Source organism: Gymnoscopelus braueri (genome assembly GCF_963280865.1).
Source record: "Gymnoscopelus braueri genome assembly, chromosome: 2".
Lineage (NCBI taxonomy): Eukaryota > Metazoa > Chordata > Actinopteri > Myctophiformes > Myctophidae > Gymnoscopelus > Gymnoscopelus braueri.
The window spans coordinates 53,484,012-53,500,054 of NC_137604.1; the positions used below are offsets into that span (position 1 = coordinate 53,484,012).

At 43.0% G+C, this 16,043-nt stretch overlaps 1 protein-coding gene across 1 annotated transcript in view; it reads right to left on the reverse strand.

Annotated features, from left to right (window-relative positions):
- Positions 1–14,875, reverse strand: part of cacna1ab (calcium channel, voltage-dependent, P/Q type, alpha 1A subunit, b) — a gene marked incomplete at its 3' end in the record, with an annotated part of 276,793 nt that extends 261,918 nt beyond the window's left edge. The window contains exon 1 of the mRNA XM_080443643.1: positions 14,640–14,875. Coding sequence (XP_080299769.1) covers positions 14,640–14,860 — 221 coding nt within the window. The 5' untranslated portion in view covers positions 14,861–14,875. The remainder of the gene's footprint in view (positions 1–14,639) is intronic.
- Between the last annotated feature and the right edge of the window lie 1,168 nt (positions 14,876–16,043).

Genomic DNA, 16,043 nt, shown 5'->3' on the forward strand with positions numbered 1-16,043 from the left:
GAATAAAATATTTTGAGATTGGGGTCGGTGCCCAAATACAAATCATTTTGGGGGTCCTTGACATGATAAAGGTTTGAGACCCACTGATATAGAGCAGCATATGTTTTAAAAAAACTTTTCGGCCTCAGGTCTTAATAGGTTAAATATAGACATGGATATCACCACTGTTATCAGTTTTATAAACTGGAGTCTACCTGTGTGTACTGAGGGGACACAGAGAGAGAGAGAGAGAGAGAGAGAGAGAGAGAGAGAGAGAGAGAGAGAGAGAGAGAGAGAGAGAGAGAGAGAGAGAGAGAGAGAGAGAGAGAAAGAGTCTCTGTTATTTATTCTTGTCTATGTAATAAATTCAAGAAGGTTTAGATGCCTTGGCAACGCTGTCACATTCATGCCAAAAGGGAAAATGAATTGAATATAGAAAAACAAAGAGAGAGAGAGAAGGAGAAAGGCAGAAGGTTTGGGTGGAAGGGTTGGGGGGATGGATTGCATGCTGACTTGGTGCTGGGATTGTGTGATTAAGAAACACCCACTTCCGAGCTTCATTTTAGACACATTTACCCTGGTGGCCCTATTTTTGGGCACGCCATTATGCCGAAATTAAACAAGGGCCATGGAATGAACCCTAGGCTGATTTTGTAGTTTGTTTTGGCGGTTTAGGTTAAAAACTGCAGAACGGTGAAAACATGGAAGGCTTGTTAAGCAACACAGCTGTATCACTATCTAAGCATATTATACCATATAGATAGTCATCCCTAAATCAATTTATTGATAGCTGCAGCTGTGTTGCTTACATCACAATGTTCCAAAGGTTCAGCTTTATGCAGCCTACATGTTTTTATCCTGCGGTAGTTTTTAACCTGAACCAAAAAACAAACTACAAAATCCGCCGACCGGTCCAGCGGTGTCCAAAATTAACTGCACACAGACAGACGGACAGACGGACACATGGACAGGGGCGAAAACATAATCTCCTCCTCCTGTGTGCTGCAAATCTATGGCTGTTTTGAGATATCAGGCAAGTCAGCTGACACGGTAATGACGAATTATGGTATCTTGAACCTTGAGAATGGATTGATTGATTTAACATTTTTGCGAACGCAGCGGAAGGAGGCGCGCCGAAGGCGCGCCTCCGCGCAAGTGGAGCTTACTATGAAACCGTGCTCGGCTTGTGAGTGTGTGTGTGTGTGTCCGTGTGTGTCTGTGTTCACTGCCTGCCTGCAGCTCCTCTGAGATAAGTAAATGTCCAATTTAGACGTACCATACATCAAATGAAAGGTCTTTGAAAACTGAACACACCTGTCAAGGTTGCGTTTAAGCCCGCCCCTTCCCCCGGAAGCCACGCCCCGGAGAAGGCTCCTAAAAACTCCCCATTGAAACCCCATGTTAAATGAAAAGTGCCCGAATCGCTCCGAAACTTTTTCTACCCCCCCTAAGTGGGGGTCTACGAACAAATACTTCGGGCTCGGATTTTGGCTCCGCCCCCCGGAAGTGGGTGAAACAGGCACTTCAAACACTTTGTTGAATTGTTCAAAAACATTCAAAGTTTTTTTTTAGTGAATTTGTATTTTTCTAAGATGCTCCCTTTAACGCAGATTTTTTTTGTATTTTATTTTTATTTTTTTATTGGTGACTTTTTTTTTAATCTTTTTTTTTCATATTTATTTTTAAAAAATTGCGTTCGCTTCCCGCGTTCGCGCGTCTTACTTGTATTAACAGTTTGTAAAAAGTACAGGGTGCGATTATACATTACAACGATGCTAAAAGGATAACACAAAAAGCCCTGAGGGTATTAGTTCCATCAAGGCTAGCATAGAATAATGATGCACGTGTGTGTGTGTGTGTGTGTGTGTGTGTGTGTGTGTGTGTGTGTGTGTGTGTGTGTGTGTGTGTGTGTGTGTGTGTGTGTGTGTGTGTGTGTGTGTGTGTGTGTGTGTGGTTACATAGAGAGAGGCATAACAGCGTATGTAACGTGATGTAACTGTGATAAAACATCGCTTGAGACTGGACAGTTATAGGATCTTCAGGCCTCAGGGACTGTCAACCGAAATTACGTTTTAACAGGCAACTGACAGACAGATGATACACAAACAGACAGATGGACATGGGGCGGCAGCGGCTCAGCACACAGAGCGGGCCATCTGGGAGCCGGCTGGTTCCTGGTTCGATCCCCGGCTCCTCCTGACTGCGTGCTGATTAAATGTCCTTGAGCAAGACACTGAACCTTATGACTGCTCCTGATGAGCAGGCTGGTTGGTGGCTGTGCATGGTGGTTAATTGCCTCCGCTGTCGGTGTGTGAATGTGTACAGTGGTTCTCAACCAGTGGTCCTTGAGGGGGTTCCAGGTGGTCCCCAGCGAAATGATGGAAGAGTTGGTAACCAAATGGACCCTTATTAGGTAGATCTTTAACTCTCGAGAGTGTAAAATGAAACAAAATGGACCCGTTTACACTCTCAAGAGTAAAATTATTGTTAGACATCTGCATTACTTAATTAAAGAATTGTTATTTTGATCAACGTTTGCCTGTTATCTCTCCTATTGGTACCAACATCAATACAGAATGGAATTGTGGACAAAATCATATCCAACGATAACAAAATATTCTAATGTTTTGGGTCTGAGAGTCTAAATCTCATCAAACGGTGGTCTGTGGCTCAAATGCCGAATAAATAATGGCCTGATATGAAAAGGGTTGAAAACCACTGCTTTAGAGCATATAATATGTTAACGGTCTGTGAACTGGTGAATGTGAAGGACATTGTAAAGATTTAAGTGGTTGAAAAGATTAGAGAAATATAAATGCAGTCCATTTGCCATTTACAGTACAGAGAGAGGAAAGCGAAGAGAGGCATAAAGAGATAAAGATAAAAAAAAAGAAAAATGGGGAGAGGAAGAGCAAGAGGAGTGCGTGCGTGTGTGTGTGTGTGTGTGTGTGTGTGTGCGTGCGTGCGCGCGCATGTGTGCGTGTGTGTGCGTGCGCATGTGTGCGTGCGTGTGTTTGTGTGTGACAGTGTGTGGGTGCATGAGTGAAAGTGTGCATGCGTGTGTCTTTCAGCCCACATGGGAGTGTGAGAGTGACAGCTGATGCCAGAGGAGAGTGACACTGATGCAGCCCGTTTAGAGGATGCTTACAGTTAACTCCCTTCAGCTTGTATTAGTGACATGGTGGTTTCCAACACTGTCCATCACACGGCTCACTGACAGCTGGATTTAACCCATTCAACCCTGAACGCATCTGTGTCACTTTAGATTTATTTGGCTATTCAAAAATAGCAGATATTAGCTATGAGCTTGTAGATTTTTTTTTATTTGTGCACATCTTTGAATATATATATATATATATATGCTTCTGGGGGGGTCCATGGAACAAAATATTTTGAGATGGGGGTCCGTGGACAAATACATATAATTTTGGGGGTCCTTGACATGAAAAAAGTTTGAGAACCACTGATATTATATCAACATACGTTTTCTTTTAAAAAAAAAAACTGCAAAGATTTGAGTTAAAAATGTTCGCTTTAAAAAACACATAGGCCTATATTCAAAGATTTGCACAAATGTTTACGATAAAAAAAAGATATAGCAGATCTACTCGTAGCACGGCACTCGGTACAGCGCTATGAGCTTGTATATCTGCTGTTTTTGAATAGCTCAAAGTATAAAATAATGGTTATAGCTAAACATCTAAAATGACACAGTATGCGTTCCCGGATTGAATGAGTTAACTCCACTCCATAGACTGTAAAAGAATATGGAATTGGTTTCATTCAACAGACCATTTTTTGGGGGGGGGGTTTTGGTTTGCGAATTCAAATCGGCCATCTTGGATTTCCGGTCCCAGAAAATGAATGCTATTGGGTGGACAGGGAGCGAAGGTGGGTCTTCACACAGTATAAGCGGTAGAGTATAGCATACCCTAATTCATCATACATTTTTGTATTAATGGGACCATAATTTAAAAGAATGCATAAAGTATTTATGAGAATGTTTACTAAGGTAATAAAATCAAGTGTAGTAAAATCCAGTCAAAACCCATTGAGTTTAATGGCATGAAAAGTCTTCTGCAACCAGCAGGAGGGGGAAAAGCGAGACACCTTAGGCCATTAATTCGAACTGCAGCGTTGTCAGTACTTCCGCGTTGGCAATTCCCGGCAGCGAATGCTTGCAGCCTGCTCCATTCACATGCATTATACCGTTCGGTTGTTCAGGAGTGCATTGACTAAAGCCACAGCATCCAGAAAATAAATGTTTCATGTAATGCCTGCGCTGCAATGTCTTTAATGTTTTTCAGTTTTTCCTACAATCGCTTGGATGTATTTCTTGAAACTCTAGCTTCATTCTCCTAACAGTGCTCCAAACCCCACACCATTAACCAATTTAACCCTGTATAATTTATTGACCCCCAATGGTCTATACTAGGCCCCCTGCTTGTTCCCCTCTACACCAAATATCTTCGTTACAGTGTTAATTTTGACAGCAAATTTTGATTTAGTTTTAATCATAGTCTTTTGAATAAAATTCCATTTAGTTTTAGTCATATTTTAGTAATCTGAAATGTTTTACTTTTAGTCTAGTTGACTTTAGTTTTAGTTGACTAAATATTATATGATTTAATCAAAAACATGTATTTTGGCAGGCCTTAATGCCTTATGTATACTTAGCTGTGTGCCGAAAATAGCTGCAGACGTGAGCTTGTAGATCGGATATTTTCGGAGCGTGACGTGCGGTTAAGCATAACATGACTTGTCTTAGTTCTACTGGATCTCTTCTCCACTAGTCCTCCCTAACGTCTAGTTTTTATTTGTTGACGAAATTGTCAATATATTTAGTCATAGTTTTAGTCATCAAAGGTTAGTTTTTATTTAGTTTTTATTTAATCTTCGTCAGTGAAAAAAGGTAGTCGATTACATTTTTCCTCATAGCTTTAGTCAACCAAATTTACACTGCTTCGATGAAAATAACCCATCTACAAGCTCACAATGCATCGCAATTCATTGTGAGCTTGTAGATCTGCTATTTTGGCTGAATGTTCACTCTGAATGGATACGCTAGTTTTCCAGTGGTTCAAGGCAATTGGCCAATACACTATTTCACTTCTCACTGTGTTCACAATGAATCAGTCCGAGTAATGCGTGCGTATCCAAAAACAAACTTGTTTGTGCAACTTTACTGAAGGTGTAAACGTTTCGACAGTCTGGTCTTCGTCAGGTATATAAATGACAAGTGAATGGGCGTGAATGGGCGTATGTGAATGGGATGTATATCTCTCTGCTGCCTGTCTCAGTCCACCCAGTCACATTCCACCACCTATCAAACTCACTACTCACGATTACCGACTTGTCTTTTGACGCATGTGGTTATCATTTCTTTTGCACAGGTATAGTGTTATGACTTAGTTATGAAGAAAAAGAAGAAAAATACCTGCACACTCATCTGCTCCAATGTAATTTATTGACAACGTTTCGAGCCAAGGCTCTTCACCGGGTCAAACTCGAGAAGTGTGTACCTCACCCACTTAAATAGACACCCACAGGTCATGTTATCAATCAGTGGGTGGAACAACACAACAAGGTAATCAGGTCAAAAAATCTAATAGATACAGTGTTCAACATTTACATATCCACAAAACAACAGTGGAAAAAAATCTAGAGAAAACTTTTAAATAATCAGGTAACTTAATCTTTGGCAACAAGAGTTATAAATGGTTGCATTATAAAAAGTGGTTGATTGGAAAGTCCTCGTTCATTTCTTTAGGAGACATAGTGTTTAGAGACCTGTGGATGTCTATTTAAGTGGGTGAGGTACACACTTCTCGAGTTTGACCCGATGCAAAGCCTTGGCTCGAAACGTTGTCAATAAATTACATTGGAGCAGATGAGTGTGCAGGTTTATTATTTTTGTTCATGATACTTTCCAACCCAGCACCTCAACCAAGTGATGTGCGTATAACATTTTTTGTAAAATGTTCTAGTTTTTGTATGACTTTGTTATGAGACATGATTTTACTGTTTTGGAGATTGCACTTAATTAGTCTTGGGAATGAGGTTAAAGCTGCAGGAAATGCATCCAAGCGATTGAGAAAAAACTGTAGTATAACCACAAGGCCTATATACTGTACTTCATCATAATGACGAATAGTGAAAATAGTCAATCTACAAGCTCACAATGTCTTGCGACGTGGCGGTTGGTGAGCTTGTATATCTGCAATTTTTTTCATTCCCAAAATAGGGATGCCGGTAGAAAATGGTTAACTCTGTCAGGGACCTATCTTGCCTTATGCCTTACCCCTTATGCCTAAACGTTTTTTGCCATTTTTTACAAATTTGAAAAACATTTTAAAATTGTTCAACTAGCCGATCTACATTGACACGTTGTGAGCTTGTAGATTGGCAATTTTAAATATTTTTAAATGTTTTTGCAAAATAGTAAAAAATGGCATCCATTTATACACTCTGTCAACAGTCAAATTAGTTAAATGAACACTCAAGATTTTACCGTGTGTTTCGAGAATGATCTGGGGTGACGAAGAGAAGTCCTGAGAGAAAATGTTCACATTCAATATCCACTCCCCGATTCCCCTGACAATTTCAACCTATTCGCGCCCAAACCACAGTGTTTCTCGGCTTACTGTGACCTCTAGGAAGACAACAGCAGTAAAACAACAATCGATCCCCCCACCACTCAGGGTGTTGGTCAAGGTCTTATATGGCGTCTTTTCAAACTAATAGCCTGTTTGCTTGAAATGAATCAGGAACCCAGTCAATACATTGCTTCAGTTTTCCATCGGTTGTGGTTTACATGCACACTGCTCTAAATTAAACAGTGTATTAAAGCACATTATTTTCAAAGTCCAGACAAAGCTAGCGGCGGGGCTCTATGTCATGCATCCATCCATCCAGCCATCAATCCATCCGGCTGTCCAACACTTTGATTATGGTGCTGACCCCATGACCTTTTCTATAGCACCACCCTTATGCTAAGAGACTCAGATTTCAGTGCCTGCTGAATGTAGTTGCATTCCAATAATACGCTGCAGGGGTGTGCCTTCTGAATTTCTCTGTTGATTTCCCATGATTCAAGGTTCAAGGTTGTGCTTTATTGTTACATCTTGTGTACAGGGTAAATAAGAGTAAAACTTATTTTGGTTTGGCTTCCTTCAGACAATGCAGATGCACTTTGGTGTCAGGAAGCAAATATCCTTACACCTGAATGTTGTTATTTATTTATTTATTTTTAGTTGTGTGCATTAGTCACAACAAAAATCCATGGCACATTTAGTTCCATGTGGGGGAGAGTGCTTATCTAGAAGCTTACTTGTAAGCTTACTTGTATGTATTTTGAGCTTTTTAGATCTACCCCCAGTAATAAGTTCCAACCACCTATACAGCCAGTGCTACATGTTATGTCCTTCAGTGTTATTATCGAACTGGAGTTATTACCAATAATCCCTTAACCAATGGCAGAAGAATGAGGTGGGGGTCGTGGGACTTCATATCTTAAATAGCTTCCATTGGACAGTTAGAATGGAAGTGGGCGAGGCCCCCATCCACCAATTCTCAGACCAAAAGGCCTCGCGTAACTAGAATTATGGACCAAAACCATACAGCCAATAAGCATGCAGGTGGGCATGGCCTCCTGCCATGTGCCAATCAAGGTCAGGCTATACTAGAGCTCGAGGGAAGATGACTAAGCAATGCCACCCCCTCAAATGTGGAGGAAGAGCATTGGGCAATGCACCGTGACCAGAGCTTGATCTCAATACATTTTTGAAAGGCAGCCCAAATCTTTGCACTGACAATTCTTCTATGGGTCAGGAAGCACTGCATTTTTTATTCCGAAAGAAAAAGAGTGTGCAGTTAGTCTTGAGAAAAATATTTTAATGTCCAAGCAAGTTATTTACAGAACCTCCTTGGAGCACAAGAACCCTCAAAGTGATGGGTACATGGATGCAGATGACTGCCTTTCAGAAACAACAGCATGGGCGTCTTGAAATTAATAGCAGCAAGGCTACACTCCTGCGGCAACAATACCTAAGCTTGTTGTTGTTGTTTTTTGCAGCAAGAATTTTCTTTCCCTAAAAAAGAAACCAGCAGGTATGTTTGGTATGTTTCTGCAATTTAGCCATCGGCCAATAGCACCCATTAGCTATACACAAGATGTTCTCCCAGGATTAGTGTCTAAGGCGTCAGCTTTTGAATGCAGAAGGGGGGACGGACACATAATCCAATATCTGAATGTGTCTCACACCTGTCCCTTATTCCTCACCTTTCTAACCATGACATCTCATCACTAACCATCATACTGCCACTGTATGTTGTCCTTGGAGCAGTTTTGACCTCATGTTGAAAAGGCTTGGTTTTAGTTGAGTGTTTATTTGTTTTAGTGCCGATCTACAAGCTCACAACACGTCTCATTGTGGCGCGTTGTGAGCTTGTAGATCGGCTATATTTTGTAAGAAAAATATGGGATAACACTAAAGACCTTAGTTTAAGCCTTAAGCCAATTTTAATATAGGATGAAATATTAAGCAGTGTAGGCGTAGACTGTAAATAGACCCTCCAATATTTACAGTAACACCATTTTGCAACTCAAATTTCACATGGGTGTGTGCGTGTGCGTGTGCGTGTGTGTGTGTATATGTGTGTGTGTGAGAGAGAGATGCTGGCGGAGGAGTGTTATGTCTGAACCACAGAGCTACACAGTCTGCACACAAGAGAGAGAGAGAGAGAGAGAGAGAGAGATAGAGAGAGAGAGAGAGAGAGAGAGAGAGAGAGAGAGAGAGAGAGAGAGAGAATCAAAATATGTAGCATCCTGCCTGAGGAATTGACTCTTGTTTACAGTTTCATCAGTGTTGTCTGAGGAAAAGTGTCTAAGTGATCGGAAAATGACCTGTGACCACTGGATGCTGTTGGACATCGGTAAGAGATGTTCATACCATACTTTGATCCCCCTCTAGAGGTCGTGTCCACCTAACAGAAGTCCTGAAAGACATCTTCCAACACCTCCCTAAGCCAAGCAGTGGTTCAAAACCACCTCCACCCGACCGCTGTTGAAAAAAGCTATGTATTGTCTGACATCGTGTGGCACTGACCTCAACGGTCATGAAGTACTTTGAGCGGGAAGTCCTTAACCCATTAAGACCTGAGACCAATTCTACATTTTTTTTCATGTCAAGGACCCCCAAAATGATATGTATTTGGCCGCGGACCCCATCTCAAAATATGTTGTTCCAGGGACCCCCAGAAGCAAAGATTTGAGTTACAAATGTTCGCTTTAAAAAATATACTGTATATATTCAAAGATTTGCACACATTCTCACGATTTTTCAAAAATAACAGATCTACAAGCTCGTAGCGCGGCACTCGGTGCGGCACTATGAGCTTATATTTTTGAATAGCCAAAGAAATCTAAAATGACAGAGATGGGTTCCCGGTCTTTATGGGTTAAATATATCAAGTCCAGTCTCCCTGCATCACTGGACACGACGCCGTTTGTGTGCATCGCTCAACAAGGTCCACAGAGGATACAATCTCACACATGCCCTCCATCTGGCCCTGACTCATCTACACCAGACAAAACACATAAACAAGAATGCGTTTCATAGTCTTCTCGCAGTTCAGCCTTTTAATAGCATCATCCCTCAGCAGCTAATAGGAAAGCTTGACCCGCTGGCACTCAACAACACCTCCCTCTGTGACCGACGGAGCCCTGCAGTCGGTATACGGATCGGCAGCAACAGCACTGTATACATAGATAGCAGACTCATGCTGAACACAGGGCGCACCCAAGGGCTGTGCCTTCAGCACCCCATGCTGTTTATGCTACTGACCCTGTGACTGCACCTCCAGATTCAGTACAAATCGCATCATTAAGTTATGACACCACAGTGGTGGGCCTCATCAATCAAACATCCTACAGAGGAGGGTGAAACAGCTGTCAGAGTGGTGCGAGAACGAGGACCTGTCTCAAACTCTTTTACACTTAATTCTTAATTCACGTGTTTTAATGTATTATGCAAATTTGTTACATGTTATGCACTTCAAGTGTCTTCTCTCCTTCCTTTTTATGCTCTTTTATCTATCTTTTAACTGCACTGATGAGCCTTCTGACAGTGAGAGAGAGAGATAGATAAAGATAAAGAGATAATGAAAATAGAAAGACCTGCAGAGAGAAAGTGAAAAAGTGACAAGAGACCGACAAGTAACAATAAGGATAGTTGGGCAGAGACTCGTACAAAGAGAGGGAGGAGCATGGGGTGTTCAACAGGGGGTCCGGGACCCCTAGGTGGTCCTCAGAGAGGAGAACTTTAGCCAAAAATAGCAGATCTACAAGCTCATAGTTCTGCTATTTTTGGCAAAGCGGTATAGGAGTAGAGGGAAAAAAGAGCAGACCAAGTAAGAAAATAATGTTTAATCTGAAACACAATTTTATACAATTTTAGCCTTCCTTGAAGACCCCTGGTCTATTGCCCGATTTATACATTGTTGTACGACAGTGTTGGGGGCGCTAGCGAGACATCTCACGGAGTAGACGTGTTTTTGTGCAGCTCCGCCAATTCCTCACCTTGTACGACCCGGTGTTGCGCGCTGAAAATAACCAATCTATAAGCTCCCACAATGTGTCTTCGTTGTGGATGTGATTTGTTGTGCGCTATACTGTGCGTATAGATCTGCTCCAGCGTATGACGGAGCATACGTTACATCACATCTGTCTGCATCCCTCACTCCCTCTCTCTCGCTCGCTGCAATTATTTGTCTCTTTTACTAAGCCGAGGTATTTTCAGTCAGCTCCAAGGACATGTTTATCTGCATAGTCCGGGGGGCTGAAGGACGAAAAACTGACAGTGTGGCCAAGCCAGCCAAGTAAAATAATAGTCAAATGTAATGTAGGCTAATGGAAGAAATGGCCAGAAGCCCATTTTAGCATGTAAACAGTCATTAACTGGCCAACCCTGGATCAAGTCCTGTGAGTAGCTAGGTAACAGATAAGCCGATTATGCTCTCAAGATTAAGAGGAACAGAGGCAGAGGAGGGAGAGAGAGAGAGAGAGATAGAGAGAGAGAGAGAGAGAGAGAGAGAGAGAGAGAGAGATGGGCAGGGAGATATTCCTTCTAGTAGCAGTTGATTTGCTTATAATTAGCTGCCATACCTTCACCATCAACACTATCTAGAGATAATTTGATCACCACTTAGATTCGCCAAAGCCCTGTTTTCATCAAAACATTTAAAACGTTATTACCCCACCCATCAGCGTCCGTGCTTGCAGTCTTTGGTCTATCTATCTATCAACTAAGCCACGTGAATACTGTAGGATTGCACATGAGACATTTGTTCCAAAGTGAGATTAATGCTACTCCACTAAAATGCTCTCTGTATACTGTTTTTAAAACAAACAAATACGACAGCCTACCGTTGAGAGCTTAATGTGCTTTCGTACACGTTAAAAGGCCCTTTAGACATATTATAGAGATGGTCTATCTTGCATTACTGTAGAGAATTGTGTGAGTGCATTACATTTACAGGGACATTTCGGAACATTTTGACATTTCTGTTGTGGTGATGAGTGGTTTGCGAGTCAGCTTCAGTTCCCTGTAACTGTGAAACATATTAGAGCCGTGGTTCTCAACCAGTGGTCCGGGGACCACCAGTGGTCCTTGAGGGGATTCCAGGTGGTCCCCAGCTAAATGATGGAGAGTTGGTGACCAAATGGACCCCTTATACTGTAGATCTTTAACTCTTGAGAGCGTATCCATTTTACACTCTCAAGAGTTAAATTATTGTTAAACATCTGCATTACTTAATTAAAGAATTGTTACTTATTTTGATCAACGTTTGCCTGTTATCTCTCCTATGGTACTAACATCAACAATACAGCATGGAGTTGTGGATAAAATCGCATCCAACGATAACAAAATATTGTACATGTTGGGTCTGAGAGAAATCTCATCAAATGGTGGTTCCGTGGCTCAAATGCAGAATAAATAATGGACCTTGATATGATAAGGGTTGAAAACCACTGTATTAGAGTGTGACTGAAAAAAAAATGCCTACCATTTATTGTTATCGTTATATTTCCCATGACGCCGCGTTCGGTTCAATGCGCGCTGCACTGCACTGCAGGAGCACATTCGGCCCCATACATAGGTGACTGATGATGACTATCCGTTATCATCTTTGTATGTGTTCAACTTGGCCTTTTATTGTTATTTCTGCGGCAACCACAATTATGCCTCGGCTCGCTTTGGATGAAAATTTGACTGAAACAAAGCACCTCGGAGCGTTTGATAAATGACTCTGCGGTTGTAAGTCCTTAAAGTTTTGTAAGGAAATGTACTCGTTAATGAAATAATCGATGGAAGAGAATGGATGAGTAATGTTTTGGAAATGAAACCCTTGGTATGCCGCCCTGCCCTTCGGTATCTCCTCGTGTAACCCTGGCAGTGGTGGAAAGTAACTAAGTACATGTACTCAGGTACGGTACTTAAGTAAAATATTCTGGTGCTTCTACTTGAAATTTCAGATTTTCTATACTTCTACTCCACTACATCTCAGAGGCAAATATTGTACTTTTACTCCACTACAATGATTTGACAGCTTTAGTTAGTAGTTACTTTGTAAATTTAGATTATTATTACAAAACATTCATTAATCACTTATTTAATCACCCTATTTAAACTTTGGCTATTTGAATATAGTCGATATACAAGCTCACAACTCGTCGTATTGCAACGCGTTGTGAGCTTGTAGATCTGCTATTTTCAAACGTTTTTTTTTAATACATTTTAGAAATAATGATACCTTGTGAAACGGGTCATTCTGCATAACGAGTACTTTTACTTTTGGTACTTTAACTATATTTTGATGCCTATACTTTTGTACTTTTACTCAAGCACCTTTCTGATTACCACACTTTTGCTTGTAAGAGAGTGTTTCTACATTGCAGGATTGATACTTTTACTTAAGTACAACATTTTAGTACTTTTTCCACCACTGAACCCTGGATCCTACCCTCCTCCCATCTCCCTCAGAGGGCTATAGGACGACAGACAGATCCTTCACCTATCCCTTGTGTTCCTGGGGGGCTGTGATTAGAAGCAAATCCGACAGGCTCCTTCTGAAAAATATCTAAGATGGCAGCAACACATTTCAGCTCATATTTGACTCTACCCGATCATAACATAACATGGAGATGAAAACAGGGACCCTGCGTGCTGTGTTAAAATAGACCGTTTATGCATTTATTTATTATTATTTATTTTTTTATTATTTATTTCCTATCCTTAAAGCTGCAATCCAGAACTTATTTTAATGAATAAAACGTTATTTTAGTACATATGTATAGTAGAATGTGATAATAATATGACTAGCACATCTGCAGTCAATGAAGGTTGTCTCCCTGTACTCTTCCTCTTGGTTTCGGCTATAGGACACCTAATGGTTAACAAGTAGTGCTGCCTGAACCTCATGTGTGCAACATCTCCCCTGGCCAAGTAAGCAGGGATTGCCCTCTTGGTGAGCGGGTGCGGAAACATGAATTTGGTCTCTCATGCAGGAGACCCGTGGGTTCAAATCCCAGGTACGTACAGTAGGACACAAAAGGTTACGGAGTGCACCTTTAGCCACAGTACACTCACTGGCATTAGGGTTGGGATCCTTAAGGATCTTAACGATTCCGGTTCCTTAAACGATTCGCTCTTAACGGTCCCATTCCTTAACGGTTCCCTTTAACGATCTCTATAGGGGGTTCTAAATGGACCCTTACAGGTCTGTAACTTTGAGAGTGTACCAATGGAACCAAATGGATCTGTAAAGGTGGTATAGTAGTGTATATCTGTCTGTTTTTTATTGTCTCCATGAATTGAGTACCTGGGGATCTCATTTGAAACAAGCCATTGCGGCTTTTATGAGCAATCCATTTTAGCTGACCTTGTATTGTAAACTGTACTTCCATGTGCTTTTTCCCTGCAAATCTTCTAAATAAAGTATTCAATCAATCAATCAAAAGCTGCATGCTACCATTTTAGGTGATCAGTGATCACACCCCTTTCACCTTTTAGGTGAAAAGGTTTTCACCTAAAGGGTGATTTTGATACTAGGTCGGGTGATGTCCGTTTGCTTTCTGCTGCGCTCTGTTCCGTGGCTCCCCTCTGTTTCACAACACTGTTCACAATGTGCCTGAGAAACCAAGGGGACCGCCCCACCCAAATTCTAGACCAATCCCAGCGGCAGGGTGATTTTGGGTAGTAAAAAAGCAGAGAGATGTGTTGGGGTGAGCGGTGGTGACTCGCTTATCACTGCGGCTCAGTCAAGTCATGTTGTAGTTTTCCAACCGCCGCGTTGAGAGGGTTATCACCTAAAAGTGGAGTATGCGTCCAGCTTAAGGGTCCATTTGGTTCCATTTGTACACTCTCAGAGTTATGGTGGTCCATGAAATTAAAACGTTTGAGAGCCACCGGTATTGTAATTGTAAGACGTGAAGTCCACATCGGGGTGATAAAGTGTGACAGTGTGATAAAGCCGGTTCCGTAAACGGTTCCAAAAGGCGATGGAACCCGGATCTGTGTCGGATCCGGGTTCCGGATCCCAACCCTAACTGGTTTCTCTGGCAAAACAAAACAATGAATGAATAAATAAGAGCAACTCACTCCCATTGTTTCCTGCGGGCCCGCGGCGTGTTGTGCAGCTTGTGCGACTCGTGAGCCTTGATGACGTCGCGGTAGTCCACCAGGCCTCCTCTCCTGTGCACCGGGGGAACCAGGGGAACCAGGGGGTCATTGCTGCTGCTGGTGGTGGTGGTGGAGGTGATCATGGCCAAGGACCCCCTAGCACCACCACCGCCTCCTCCATCTCCGCCCCCTCCCCCCATTCCCTCTCCGCTCCCACGGTGGTCTCCGGCTCCGCCGATGAAGGGCACTTCGCGGTACTGCTCCACCCGCACGTCGTAGACGGCGTGGTAGTAGGTGGGGTGGGCGCACACGCTGCTGCCGCTGGTGGGCGGCGGCGGGCAGCGACGCACGTGATGACCCTGAGAGGAGGGGGAGGGGGTCTGGGGCCACGCGGAGCCACCGTGGTCCTGGTACAGTGGGGTCAACATGGAACTGCAGGGTGGGGGGCAAAGAGGGCAAGGAAGAAGAGGGGAAGGGGGGGCAGAGGGAGACAGAGAGAGAGAGGGGGAGGGGGGGATAAACAGGAAGAGGGAAGAGATGGGTGCGGAGAAAGGGGGAGGGATGGAGGGAGGGAGAGTGAGAGGAAGGGGACAGAGAGAAAGAGAGGTAAGTGCCGTGGTACTAATGATTAGTTCAAAACACAACAGCGTGGTTGTCAACGTCACAGAAAAAGGACACTCGCCCTGATTACAGGTTAAAGTTTCATCGATTGTATTTGGGGTGTGCAGTGTTGCCAGATGTACGATAATTATCGTATTTGTACTATAATTTTACCCTCTGTAGTCTGTACGATAAAAAATTCCAAAAATGCCAAAATGTACGATAATTTCGCCATATCAGAAAAAAGTGTGTGAATTTACTAAATTCCATGGCTGTTGATTCGGGATCCGATTTGGCTTTTCAAAATAAGCCAGGAAATCAGTAAATCTGACCCTAGATCTGTACTTGGAGGCATTAATAACCAGAAGGAGCGAGTGCATTCTCCGGCAGCGGCAACAGCCGCGGAACGTCCGCGGAACTTCCGGTGGAGGAGCGGCAGCTCCCGGCAGTGACTGCCGGCGGTGGAGCGTCAGCTGCCGGCGGAGCAGCGGAACTGCCGCGGAAACTGCCGGTGGAGGAGCGGCAGTCGCGGAACTGCCGGTGGAGGAGCGGCAGTCAACTTCTTTTTCCGCCGATAAAGTATAGTTTTGGACCATGACGGAGCCGCGCCGAATCAGCAGACCTTGAGGCCAAGGAGTCGCGCCCGAGCGCCTCCAGGCGCGAGTGCCCGCGACGACCGGCCGATGGTCTGCTATTCGACTAAGCGGCGTCCAAGTTATGTACCGATAGGCACAGAATCGTAAATAATATTAGTGGGGACTGCGTTACACAAACGCAGCACAC